This window comes from Oncorhynchus keta, chromosome 34 (genome assembly GCF_023373465.1).
Source record: "Oncorhynchus keta strain PuntledgeMale-10-30-2019 chromosome 34, Oket_V2, whole genome shotgun sequence".
Classification (NCBI taxonomy): domain Eukaryota; kingdom Metazoa; phylum Chordata; class Actinopteri; order Salmoniformes; family Salmonidae; genus Oncorhynchus; species Oncorhynchus keta.
In genome coordinates, this window is record NC_068454.1 from 70,495,577 (window position 1) to 70,508,751 (window position 13,175).

General features: G+C 42.2%; 1 protein-coding gene across 2 annotated transcripts in view; it reads left to right on the forward strand.

Moving 5' to 3' along the window:
- Positions 1 to 2,141: 2,141 nt before the first annotated feature.
- The window catches only part of LOC118367642 (glutamate receptor ionotropic, kainate 2), a 273,598-nt gene continuing 262,564 nt past the window's right edge, over positions 2,142 to 13,175 (forward strand). For both annotated transcript variants that reach the window (XM_052494598.1, XM_052494599.1), the window contains exons 1-2: positions 2,142 to 2,743; positions 6,313 to 6,693. In XM_052494598.1, coding sequence (XP_052350558.1) covers positions 6,576 to 6,693 — 118 coding nt within the window. In that variant the 5' untranslated portion in view covers positions 2,142 to 2,743; positions 6,313 to 6,575. The remainder of the gene's footprint in view (positions 2,744 to 6,312; positions 6,694 to 13,175) is intronic.

Below are 13,175 nucleotides of genomic sequence, written 5' to 3' on the forward strand. Positions count from 1 at the left end.
CTATGCATGAAAACACAGGAACTGGGGTACAGAAATATGGCTGCAGGTACTCTGGATTGATGAGTCACAATTTGAAATATTTAGCTGTAGCAGAAGGCAGTTTGTTCACCGAAGGGCTGAAGAGCGGTACACAAATGAGTGTCTACAGGCAACAGTGAAGCATGGGGGAGGTTCAACAGTGAAGCATGATGGAGGTTCAACAGTGAAGCATGGTGGAGGTTCAACAGTGAAGCATGGTGGAGGTTCAACAGTGAAGCATGGTGGAGGTTCCTTGCATGTTTGGGGCTGCATTTCTGCAACTGGAGTTGGGGATTTGGTCAGAATTTAAGGTCTCCTCAATGCTGAGAAGTACAGGCAGATACTTATCCATCATGAAATTCCATCAGGGAGGCATCTGATTGGCCACACATTTATTCTGCAGCGTGACAGCGACCCCAAACATACAGCGAAAGTCATTAAGAACTATCTTCAGTGTAAAGAAGAACAAGGAGTCCTGGAAGTGATGGTATGGCCCCTACAGAGCCCTGATCTCAACATCATCATGTCTGTCTGGGATTACATGAAGAGAGAGAAGCACCTGAGGCTGCCTAAATCCACAGAAGAACTGTGGTTAATTCTCCAAGATGTTTGGGCCACCCTACCTGCCGAGTTCCTTCAAACTGTGTACCTGGGATAATTGATGCTCTTTTGAAGGCAAAGGGTCGTCACACCAAATATGGATTTGATGTAGATTTTTATTCTGTTCACTCACTTTGCATTTTGTTAATTGATAAATACAAAAAATTAACATGTCTATTTTTGAAAGCCATCTTACTTTACAGCATTTTTTCACACCTGCCAAACACTTTTGCACAGTACTGTATATTAATAATAACTACATGAATAATTTTGGGAGTCCGTGATATTTTTTTTGTTTCTTTAGGAATGTAGTGAAGTAAAAGGAAAAGTAGCCAAAAACATCAATAAAGCACAGATTCAACAAAAAACGAATGAATTAGTACTAGTATTTTTAGTTAAGTACTTTACACCACTGCGCGCGCACACACACACACACACACACACACACACACACACACACACACACACACACACACACACACACACACACACACACACACACACACACACACACACACACACACACACACACACACACACACACACACACACCCGGAGGGTTAGGGCCTCTGCAGCTCCCCATGGGTGAGAGTGGTGGGGTTTGTTCCCAGATCACAGGGCTGTCATTGACTATTTATTTTAGTCCCCCACAATCCAACGTTTCATGCTGCGCGCTGGGGGGTGGGGAATCAAAGATTCCTTTCATTTCGGCACCACTCAGTGGCCTCAGATCACGCTTTTCCCATCCCGCCGCAGCTCTCGCCCTGTGCGCCCCTGCGCAGTGTCAGCGTTGGGGCAGGGATGCGCTCCGTCGCCGTGGTAAATTGTACGCTTTATACTTCACTGACAGAGGGAGAAATAGCAGTCATTTCCGCCTGATAGCCCGAGGGTTGTTGCAACCCTCATTTACTCTCTCTCTCTCTCCGATCTACCAGAATATGAAACTGAGGCACTGTTTACACAGCAAGCATAAACAGCGTCATATAGTTGATGCAAACAGGCAATGAGCTTGATTCCATCCCAACTTGTTGAACTTATACTGACCTAAATGTCCTGATATTAAACACTTATTATTATAGTTTTTACAATATTCCACCAGGTAATTATCGTTTCATCCACGTAACTTTCTGTGTCACTCCCATGACACCGTTCCTATATGGCACTCCCATGACACCGTTCCTATATGGCACTCCCATGACACCGTTCCTATATGGCACTCCCATGACACCGTTCCTATATGGCACTCCCATGACACCGTTCCTATATGGCACTCCCATGACACCGTTCCTATATGGCACTCCCATGACACCGTTCCTATATGGCACTCCCATGACACCGTTCCTATATGGCACTCCCATGACACCGTTCCTATATGGCACTCCCATGACACCGTTCCTATATGGCACTCCCATGACACCGTTCCTATATGACACTCCCATGACACCGTTCCTATATGGCACTGACCCATATGGCACACCACCGTTCACTCCCATGACACCGGCACTCCCATGACACCACCGTTCCTATATGGCACTCCCATGACACCGTTCCTATATGGCACTCCCATGACACCGTTCCTATATGGCACTCCCATGACACCGTTCCTATATGGCACTCCCATGACACCGTTCCTATATGGCACTCCCATGACACCGTTCCTATATGACACTCCCGGAGACTTTAACATTTTGTACCGCACCATCCTTGTATTGTTTTTCCATTTGATTAATTAAAGCTAAAATAAATTCAGCGCCATCACACACCGTTTTGCATAGAAGTTGAATGCACTGGTATGGATGAAATCATCCATTAATTGATTAATTCGCCATTAAAGTGATTATAAGACATGCGTAAAGTCCACCCTGACCCAGCCCTTGTCCCCCATGCTACAGGTATCCCCACCTCACCTCGACTTGGAGATCCACCCGGCGCTGGGTCGGGTCCATCCACCGGTCGGTGTGCAGGTCCCCTGTTGCTTTAAGCAGTGTGTTTTTTCGACCAACAGGAGGCGTGTCTTCCCCACGGCCGGAGCGGAGCGCGGCGAGACGCGAGTCTGAAGGAACCGATCTGGCTCGTCTCTCTATCGGAACAAATCAACTACTTTCTCAGCTCATTCTAATCGAAGGTAAGCGTCGCATCCTTTTTCATAATTGTATGATTATCTGTCGGTTATTTGTGTAATTTAACAGCTTGGGTGTGTAAGGTTCGAATGCCTAGTATGTTGGATTTTACAGGTGAGACAGAAGTGAGAGAATTAGGCTATCCACCTCGTCTCTTTCATCGAAGATATCACACACAACGTGACGATTATATATAAAACTAAGTCTCCCGATTTACACCGGTTCATTTACACTAGTCTATTCGATGATGAGTGGTGCATTTATATTTTGGGAATGCGGCGCGTCGTGTCACAATGTGCGCTCTGCGCACCTCTGCCAGTAGAAACAATTACAATGTCTTAGAGGTTTCGTCTTGTTAGTTAATAGGACAAAACCATGTCGATACGTGACCTGTCTTACTTGGACTCCTATTTAAAATGCGTGTCCCCTCTCGAGTCCCTCTTCTCGTTGCTGATGCATACAATGTTGTGGGGTTGAAAATACATTATGGGGTCATTAAATGAATACCGTACAAATCGTGGCTGTCAGTGGCGTTGAAGTTATCCGCTTTATGAATGATCCATAGATAATGAGTAATCAGGCTGGGTGGAAAGGAACCGACTGGCTGCGCATGTAAATTCCACAGCTGATGAGCACATAACTCGCGCGCACCACAGCCCTAAATCAAGTTTATGATCAGATGGTAGATGGATATTGCACAGTGCCATAAAACAGCACCGATGATGCCCAAAGTGCTATTTGGAGAACTCTTACAAAGTAACCAGAAAAAGCTGGTCGTTAAACTGGATATGTATAAGAATCCCTGCAGAAATAGTTTGAGTTTACAACTGGCATTCGTGCCAACTGATTGTGCGCGAGTCACCGCCAACTCCCTACTTCTATTCGCTCATTGCGCGCGACTGGCTTCACGTGTATAACGTTGTAAAGCACTTGCCTTAGCCTACACATGTTAAAGTATGACATTGACAATGTTTTCATTTAGTAATGGCCACCGAAAATAAGAGAAAACATTTCAGTGTAATTGTAGTTATCTTCATGGATCCCATGCGTAATTTCCTCATCCTCGGTCAGCTGAATGGTATTCTCAAACCAGATGGAAAAATATATATATTGGAACGGTTAGTTTAAAGAGAAACGAGGCGCATATTATTTCTTTACAAACAAGTAAACGGTTAAAAGTCACTGTATTTATCCTAATAAATACCTCAGAAGCATTTATCCATATCTGTCACTCTATTTAATGTACATTTTATGACAGCTATGGGCAATTAAATCACCATAAAATCCCTGTCGATCGTTGACTTTTTACTGGGTCATTCATCTCGGCACATTTGTATTATTTATTATTGAGGGAGAGTGAAAAGACAATTTCTTACTCATATATGGACATGGAACGGCACTCGGGTTTTAAGCCACCATGTAAACGCCTAGCTATATTTGTATGTTACACAAGGAATTAAACGAGACATCATATGGCTTTACATAACAGAAGGAATCCGATCACATCTGTCTTTGTAAAGGCAGATTATGCGGTCGGTTTGTCAAACGGAAAAATAAAGGGCGTAGGCATACTTGGAGTTAGTAAGTAGGCGTTTGTCTTACTTTCAGTCAAGCTGATTGAGTCAATTTGCATTACTCGGAAATATTATTGACGCCGTTGGAGGCTACACCATCGAAAATCCACCCGGGGTCTCGTGCAGCAATCTCAAACACGGACTGCAATAAAAGTGCTTCACAGCTCCTCGTATATTTCTCGGGCGGCTTGAAACGCAGACGCAAGAAGCTCTCCTGTTCGGAAATACTTGTCGAATGCTCTCGGGAGCTGTTTATTAAATGACGACAGGACAGAGGCTATATGCAACTCTGAATATCCAAAGTGAAAAAAGAAAGACAACGAAACATTAATTTTATCATCAAACAAACATAGGCTAGGCTATGTAAAGTTAGGTCTAATTCGAGTAGTGTTCGAAGGTCACCGCGACGCTGTCCATGGTTCTGAAATCCGCGCTGCACAAGTCTACACATACGGCCAGTGAAGGTGAATACAACTACACCTGGCGTGGTTTTAGTGAAACGAACACAAATATATTGCATTTACTGTATAGAACTAATGACACAAATAATATGCTCATGATTAATATCTATATAATTAATATGTATACATTAATGTAACAGTATTATGCATTTAGAGATACAAATTACATCCAAGTGTAATGCATCTTTAATAACTGTTCCCCGTACTTTTGGACTGTGTGTAGGTAGAATAGGCTAGTCCTGTCCGTTTCCAACGTGATGTTGTACCCTGTATGGTCCTGGCGTTTAGATTGTATGACAAATACAATGTTAAAATGGTTTTAGGCCTTCTCTATATCTTAACCACTCCAGACAATATTATTTATAATTGCCATATGTAATCATATTCATAGACTTAGGCCTATGAAACAGAACACATATTCTTGAAATTTGAAGTTAATTTAATGACAGAAATCATGGCCTTCTAATGGTATAACTTCACAAATAATTTAACAACAAGCCTACTTTGATATTGGCTGTATAACTTTTGAATTACATGATCTGAGAATAAACTTATTTCATAACTTTTAATATATATGTGCTATAATACTCAGCCCATGTTATTGACAATTGATGACCAAAATGGAATCCCTTATTATTCTATGTTTACATTGTCATGAAGTTTTGCAGTACACTACTAATCTGAATATAACCAAAAAGGGTTATATTGCTTGCTTCATATATGGTACCCCTAAAGGTTATATTTAGAACCCTTTTATAGGGATCTATTATCAGAACCCCAGGGGTTCTTCACTGAACCAAAATTGGTTCCTTATAGAACCCTTGGGTTCCATATAGGGTTCTAAATGGAACTAATTTCGGTTCTATATAGAGCCTTTAGGAGTGCCATATATGAAGCAAGCATAGAACCTTTTTTTCTAAGAGTGTACAATGTCAAAACTAGTCAAAATAGAACATCGAAAAGAAAATATTTCTCAGTGACAGCATAGCTATGTGAAAAAAAAATATTAGCTCAGCAATAGGCTATTCATCAAAATTGGACTTGAGACAGTTTTGGTTCACAAACCTCTCACACGACTCCAAGGCTGAGCAATTCCGATCTAGAGAGGCAATCTTTTTAACATCATAGATTGATTTTACAATCGCTCCGCATGGCACCAGTCCACTGTCAGCAGCCACGGCCATTGAAAGAACCGAGCAAAACCGTGAATAACATAAAGAAAGTACCGGGTGCCAGCACTAGACACCCGGGGAAAGATGGTCATTTCGATGTCAGATATGGATCGGAAGCGATGTGTGGTCAGCAGCACCTGCGAAATATACCCAATCTTTCCTCGCTCGCGCTCACACTAATCTTGGCTCGACGTCAGATGCTGTGCGGCAGTGCAGCAGAATGCTAGCTTCAGACAGCTGAGACTGCCTGGAAGGTTTAGGCTCGCTAGCCTTCTGCAATTCTGCCAGCGTTCGTCTCTTGAGAAGGGATTCTGACTTGGAAACTCAAACCTCCCTTATTCCCCTTTCATGTCCCTCTCTCTTTCAGACCGCCCGTGAATGGATTTCTCCCGGATTTGCCCAGACTATCATGGATGCCCCACCGTTAGCTGAGTGGGAAGGTTGTTTCTTGGCGCAGTGAGCTGGACACGCAGCGCTTGCTAATGGATCTGGGGAAACGAATGATACCTTCTCACTGACTGACCATGCCGTGATCTTGCCGTGGGCCGTCACCCTGTTTAACGTCAAAAGAAACATTTCGGGGGAATCTACTGATCCAGGAAATAAATAGTGTGGCATCACACAGACACCATGAAGATTACCTCCCCGCTCATAAGTAAAGCGAGATTCAGGTGCACCGTCAGGCTTCTACTGCTGCTATTACTATGTGTGGGATATTCTCGCGGGATGCCACATGTTTTAAGATTTGGTAAGATTGCTATTTTCTTTCTCTGTTAAACATTCTTACTGTCTTGATGTAGTAGTCTAGCTATTCCCTAACTCTGTAACTGTTGTCATTTCATGGCTGGGCGCCATAGCTGTCTTATATACCTCCTAGTAGACGTGTTGCCGTGACCCCACCGGTCCTCTTGTCCCAGACTTATTGGAGTGAGCGCGTGCGCCCCGGAGCCACATCCCCGAAATAACTACTACCCCTATGCACGGTGTTGTTTACCACAGCTGTCAAGGGACATTGCATTATCTCTTTTGGCCTGAAACCTTCATGCATGACAACATTTCCATGCAGAATGATCCGACAGCAGACTAGTACAACTGGAGTCCATATAGAAACATATATAGCCACAATTATGCATAACTGGATTTGATCATCATTTGTGGAACTTGTTTCAAATATGCGATGGAGGAAAAGCAACTTTTCCAAATAGCAGTGTCCGATTATGTCTTCATGCCAAAGTGCCATGTTGTTGGTGAATCATTTATGTTGGAGAATAAATTATTGGTGGAACTTGTTGCTATGGTGCTGATATTTCTAAGTTTGCATAATAAACCTAGTGTGTGTGAGAGAGAGATATAAATAATGAGAATGAAAGAGAGAGAGAGCATGTAGCCAGAAAGCTTGCAACAGTTGGCAACAACGTGGCGCCTATGTTGATCATTACCTCACATTAATTAATGTTAGTTACATAGATATTTGGATAATATAGGCCTATTCATGGCCGACATCAACACAAGACCCATTCTTGTTATAGATGCATTCAAAAAAAGGATGAATCCTGATTGAAGAAATTCGCGCTAAATCCCCCATCCATTTAAACGCATTTAAGCACGTCCATTTCTCGAAGTATGACGTGTCCGATTATGAACAGAAATAACCCTAACCAACCAAGCCATGTAGTTGAATATGAGTGCAGTACAGTCAATGCCTACGCAACTATTGAACACAGCGAGCCATGATAGTGACGGCCAGCAGCGTGAAGCAAAGGATACATGCTAGAGTTTGATCTTCCCTTTCGTTGTTCGCTCTGAGTTCTGGTACGTTACTATTAGCAACCATTTAAAGGAATCCATTGTTCTAACTGAGCACACCTCTTCCATTGTCGACTCCAAGAAAAGACTGCATAGGCTTACAGAACAAACATAGCCTACCCTATCAGTATTGCACTGTACAAATGAAGTCTGACGTTTACATACACCTTAGCAAAATACATTTAAACCCAGTTTTCACAATTCCTGACATTTAATCCTAGTAAAAAATCTGTGTTATGTCATGTAGGATCGTCACTTTATTTTAAGAATGTGAAATGTCAGAATAATAGTAGAGATAATTATTTATTTAAGCTTTTATTTATTTCATCACATTCCCGAGTGGGTCAGACGTTTACACACACTCAATTAGTATGTGGTAGCATTGCCTTTATATTGTTTAAATTAACTTGGGTCAAACGTTTTGGGTAGCCTTCCACAAGCTTCCTACAATAAATTGGGTGAATTTTGGCCCGTTCCTCCTGACAGAGCTGGTGTAACCGAGTCAGGTTTGTAGGGCTACTTGCTCACACACACTTTTTCAGTTCTACCCACACATTTTCTATAGGATTGAGGTCAGGGCTTTGTGATGGCCACTCCAATACCTTGACTTTGTTGTCCTTAAGCCATTTTGCCACAACATTGGAAGTATGCTTGGGGTCATTGTCCATTTGGAAGACCCATTTGCGACCAAGCTTTAACTTCCTGACATATGTCTTGAGATGTTGCTTCAATATATCCACACATTTTTTCTGCCTTATGATGCCATCTATTTTGTGAAGTGCACCAGTCCCTCCTGCAGCAAAGCACCCCCGCAACATGATGCTGCCACCCCTTGCTTCATGGTTGGGATGGTGTTCTTCGGCTTGCAATCCTCCCCCTTTTTCTTCCAAACATAACGATGGTCGTAATGGCCACACAGTTCTAATTTTGTTTCATCAGACGAGAGGACATTTCTCCAAAAAGTACAATCTTTGTCCCCATGTGCAGTTGCAAACCGTAGTCTGACTTTTTTATGGCGGTTTTGGAGCAGTGGCTTCTTCCTTGCTGAGCAGCCTTTCAGGTTATGACAATGTAGGACTCGTTTTACTGTGGATATAGATACTTTTTTACCTGTTTCCTCCAGCATCTTCACAAGGTCCTTTGCTGTTGTTCTCGGATTGCACCAAAGTACGTTCATCTCTAGAAGACAGAACGCTTCTCCTTCCTGAGCAGTATGACGGCTGCGTGGTCCCATGGTGTTTATACTTGTGTACTATTGTTTGTACAGATGAACGTGGTACCTTCAGGCATTTCAAAATTGCTCCCAAGGATGAACCAGACTTGTGGAGGTCTCCAATTTCTTTTCAGAGGTCTTGGCTGATTTCTTTTGATTTTCCCATGATGTCAAGCAAAGAGGCATTGCGTTTGAAGGTAGGCCTTGAAATACATCCACAGGTACACCTCCAATTGACTCAAATTATGTCAATTAGCCTATCAGAAGCTTCTAAAGCCATGACATCATTTTCTGGACTTTTCCAAGCTGTTTAAAGGCACAGTCAACTTAGTGTATGTAAACTTCTGACCCACTGGATTTGTGATACAGTGAATTATAAGTGAAATAATCTGTCTGTAAACAATTGTTGAACAAATTACTTGTGTCATGCACAAAGTAGATGTCCTAACCGACTTGCAAAAAATATAGATTGTTAACAAGAAATTTGTGGAGTGGTTAAAAAATGAGTTTTAATGACTCCAACCTAAGTGTATGTAAACTTCCAACTTCAACTGTATATAGGCTACCTTCTGCACTTGCATAGCCCTCAGGGGCTAAAGAACATAGTTTGTAAAAGGTAGGCAATGTGATCAGCAGTTTTCAGGAGTGTGCTTTAATTGTACATATACAATTATCTGTGTCCTCTCACTGCATCACGGCCCTTCCTGTTATTTCTGTCATTTTCTTTATCCCTCTAAAGAATTTCACATCACGCTGTATTCACCCATCCACTGCAACTGTAGTCTGTTAGTTTTTCAGAAAACACACACACACACACACACACACACACACACACACACACACACACACACACACACACACACACACACACACACACACACACACACACACACACACACACACACACACACACACACACACACACACACACACACACACTGTAATGCACTGCGAACTATGGCAACAAGCTGGGCCTCTGCTGCTACATTGCGCCAATCTGACAGCGCTGTCTCACAAACAGAACATGGAGAGTTGTAGGAAAGCATTAAGTATTGGACTACGCTTCAACCACTCTCTCCCCTCTCCCCCCTGGTAATCCATCTCTGTGTGTGCCCCCGGATAATCTTTGTGTCTGAAGATACACTTTCTATACACTCACACTTGTGTTCACAAAGTCATAATCTCCAAACGACCCTTTATATGCCTCGCTAGGACGGCCACGCCGGCTATACGTTGCAGGCCCAGATGGCAAGTTTCAGGACCAATGACAGCGGAAAGCGTCTCCTCACGCCGGTGTATGAACACTGCTTTATTCTACTAGAGCAGAAACACACGATTAGTGGAATGATTGTTAAAGGAGCAGATTTATTTTTGCTACAGTTGTGAAACAATCTCCCTGCTCTTTTTAAAGACCGTGTTATCCTGCTTTACACGTCGTTAGGGTTATAGGACAGAGTTATCCTTTTTGAGGACACAACGCAGTATACAGCTAACATCAGCGGAGGCTGCTGGGGGGAGGACGGCTCATAATAATGGCTGGAATGGAGTAAATGGAATGCTATCAAACACATTAAAGACATGTAAAACCATTTAGAAGTAAATAGTAACATTCAATGTTTATTTTAATAATACTAATTATGTGCTTCTATTATACTGTAATATATACAGTACCAGTCAGTCAAAAGTTTGGACACACCTACTCATTCAATTTTTATTTTATTTTTTAAACTATTTTCTACATTGTAGAATAATAGCGAAGACATCAAAACTATGAAATAACACATATACAATCATGTAGTAACCAAAAAAGTGTTAAACAAATAAAAATATATTTTAGATTTTAGATTCTTCAACGTAGCCACTCTTTGCCTTGATGACAGCTTTGCACACTCTTGGCATTCTTTCAACCAGCTTCATGAGGAATGCTTTTCCAACAGTCTTGAACTAGTTCCCTCATATGCTGAGCACTTGTTGGCTGCTTTTCCTTCACTCTGCGGTCCAACTCATCCCAAACCATCTCAATTGGGTTGAGGTCGGGTGATTGTGGAGGCCTGGTCATCTGATGCAGCCCTCCATCACTCTCCTTCTTTGTCAAATAGCCCTTACACAGCCTGGATGTGTGTTGTGGGTCAATGCCCTATTGAAAAACACATGATAGTCCCACTAAGTGCAAACCAGATGGGATAGCGTATTGCTGCAGAATACTATGGTAGCCATGCTGGTTAAGTGTTCCTTGAATTCTCAATAAATCACAGAAAGTGTCACCAGCAAAGCACCCCCACACCATCTCACCTCTTCCTCCATGCTTTACGGTGGAAACCACACATATAGAGATCATCCGTTCACCTACTCATGGTCTCACAAAGACACAGTGTTTGGAACCAGAAATCTCACATTTAGACTCATCAGACCAAAGGACAGATTTCCACCAGTCTAATGTACATTGCTCATGTTTCTTGGCCCAAGCAAGTCTCTTCTTCTTATAGGTGTCTTTTAGTGGTTGTTTCTTTGCAGCAATTCAACCACGAAGGCCTGATTCACACAGTCTCCTCTGAACAGTTGATGTTGAGATGTGTCTGTTACTTGAACTCTGTGACGCATTTATTTGGGTTGCAATCTGAGGTGCAGTTAATTCTAATGAACTTATCCTCTGCAGCAGAGGTAACTATGGATCTTCCTTTCCTGTGGCGGTCCTCATGAGAGCCAGTTTCATAATTTTGCTCGACGGTTTTTGCGACTGCACTTGAAGAAACTTTCAAAGTTCTTCAAATTTTCCGGGTTGACTAACTTTCATGTCATTAATGTGTTTGATTCCATTCCATTTACTCCATCCCAGCCGTTATGAGCCGTCCTCTCAGCAGCCTTCTGCAAAACGATGGGTAATACTATTATTAGTCATAATGCTTTTATTTATTAATTTGAACTCAAAAATAATAAAATAATACTGTATTATTAATTGATAGGTAAAGCATTATTGACACAGCCAATCTTATATTGTACATTTAAAATATTACTACTTTAGTTTTGGCTGCATAAATCACTAAGACGTGTTTTACATTAGATAAGGAAATCCTTCCATATGTTTCAACAGAATTAGTTAATTAAGGGATGTGGGTTATTTCTGTGCTTTAAATCAAATCATATTTTTTTGGTCACATGCACATGTTTAACAGATGTTATTGTGTGTGTCATGAAATTGTAACGATTCTCATCCTCCTCTCCTGAGGAGGAGTAGTCAGAAGGATCAGAGGACCAATGCGCAGCGTGGTACGTGTTCATGCTCTTTATTACAACAAGCGAACACTGAAACAAAACAATAAAGGACACGTGAAAATACCATCCGAAACAGTTCCGTGTGGAACACACAGACACAGAAAATAAACACTCACGAACCACAAGTGGGAAAAGGCTACCTAAGTATGATTCTCAATCAGAGACAACTAACGACACCTGCCTCTGATTGAGAACCATACCAGGCCAAACGCAAACACAACATAGAAAACGGAACATAGACAACCCACCAAACTCACGCCCCGACCATACTAAAAGAAAGACAAATCAAAAGAACTAAGGTCAGAACGTGACAGAAATGTTTGTACTTAGAAGCTGGAAGCAGAGCTTCCCTATCCTATCGGCACCATCTTGCCTTTTGATCAGTGCAGTCAGCAATACCCTTGTCAGTGCTTCTCAATCTCTAGTGCAAGGGCGAGTTGTAAATCAGTGCGTGTGTGGGGTAGGGGATCCAGTGTACAACACTGGTACCATAGAAATATAATCTATGGATTATATTTCAATGACTGGTACAGTAGAGTACAATACAGTAGCTGTTCTTCTGTAGAACACAGATGGTGGATGGAAGTGTCCTGTGTGTTCCGTCAGGTCATCACATTCTATCACTGCTCCTGTGATAAAGACTGGAGCCTGGTGGAGGTAGAGACATCGGCAGCTAGCTAGCTGGCTGGCTGGCAGGCAGGCAGGCAGGCCCCACCCCTACCCCTTTTGACTGAGGACATTGTGTTTATCAGTTAATCAAGAATGACAATCTGATTGTTTTTTTTTATCTCCCAAAAGACATCATGTCACTATCCATATCTAGAATTGCTGTCTATATGTTGCCTGAACTGTTGAGCGTCTGTCTATATGTTGTCTGTATACTGTTATCGAAACAGATGCGCTTTGCACAGTCCTCCTGGAGGCTTGATTGATTTAGA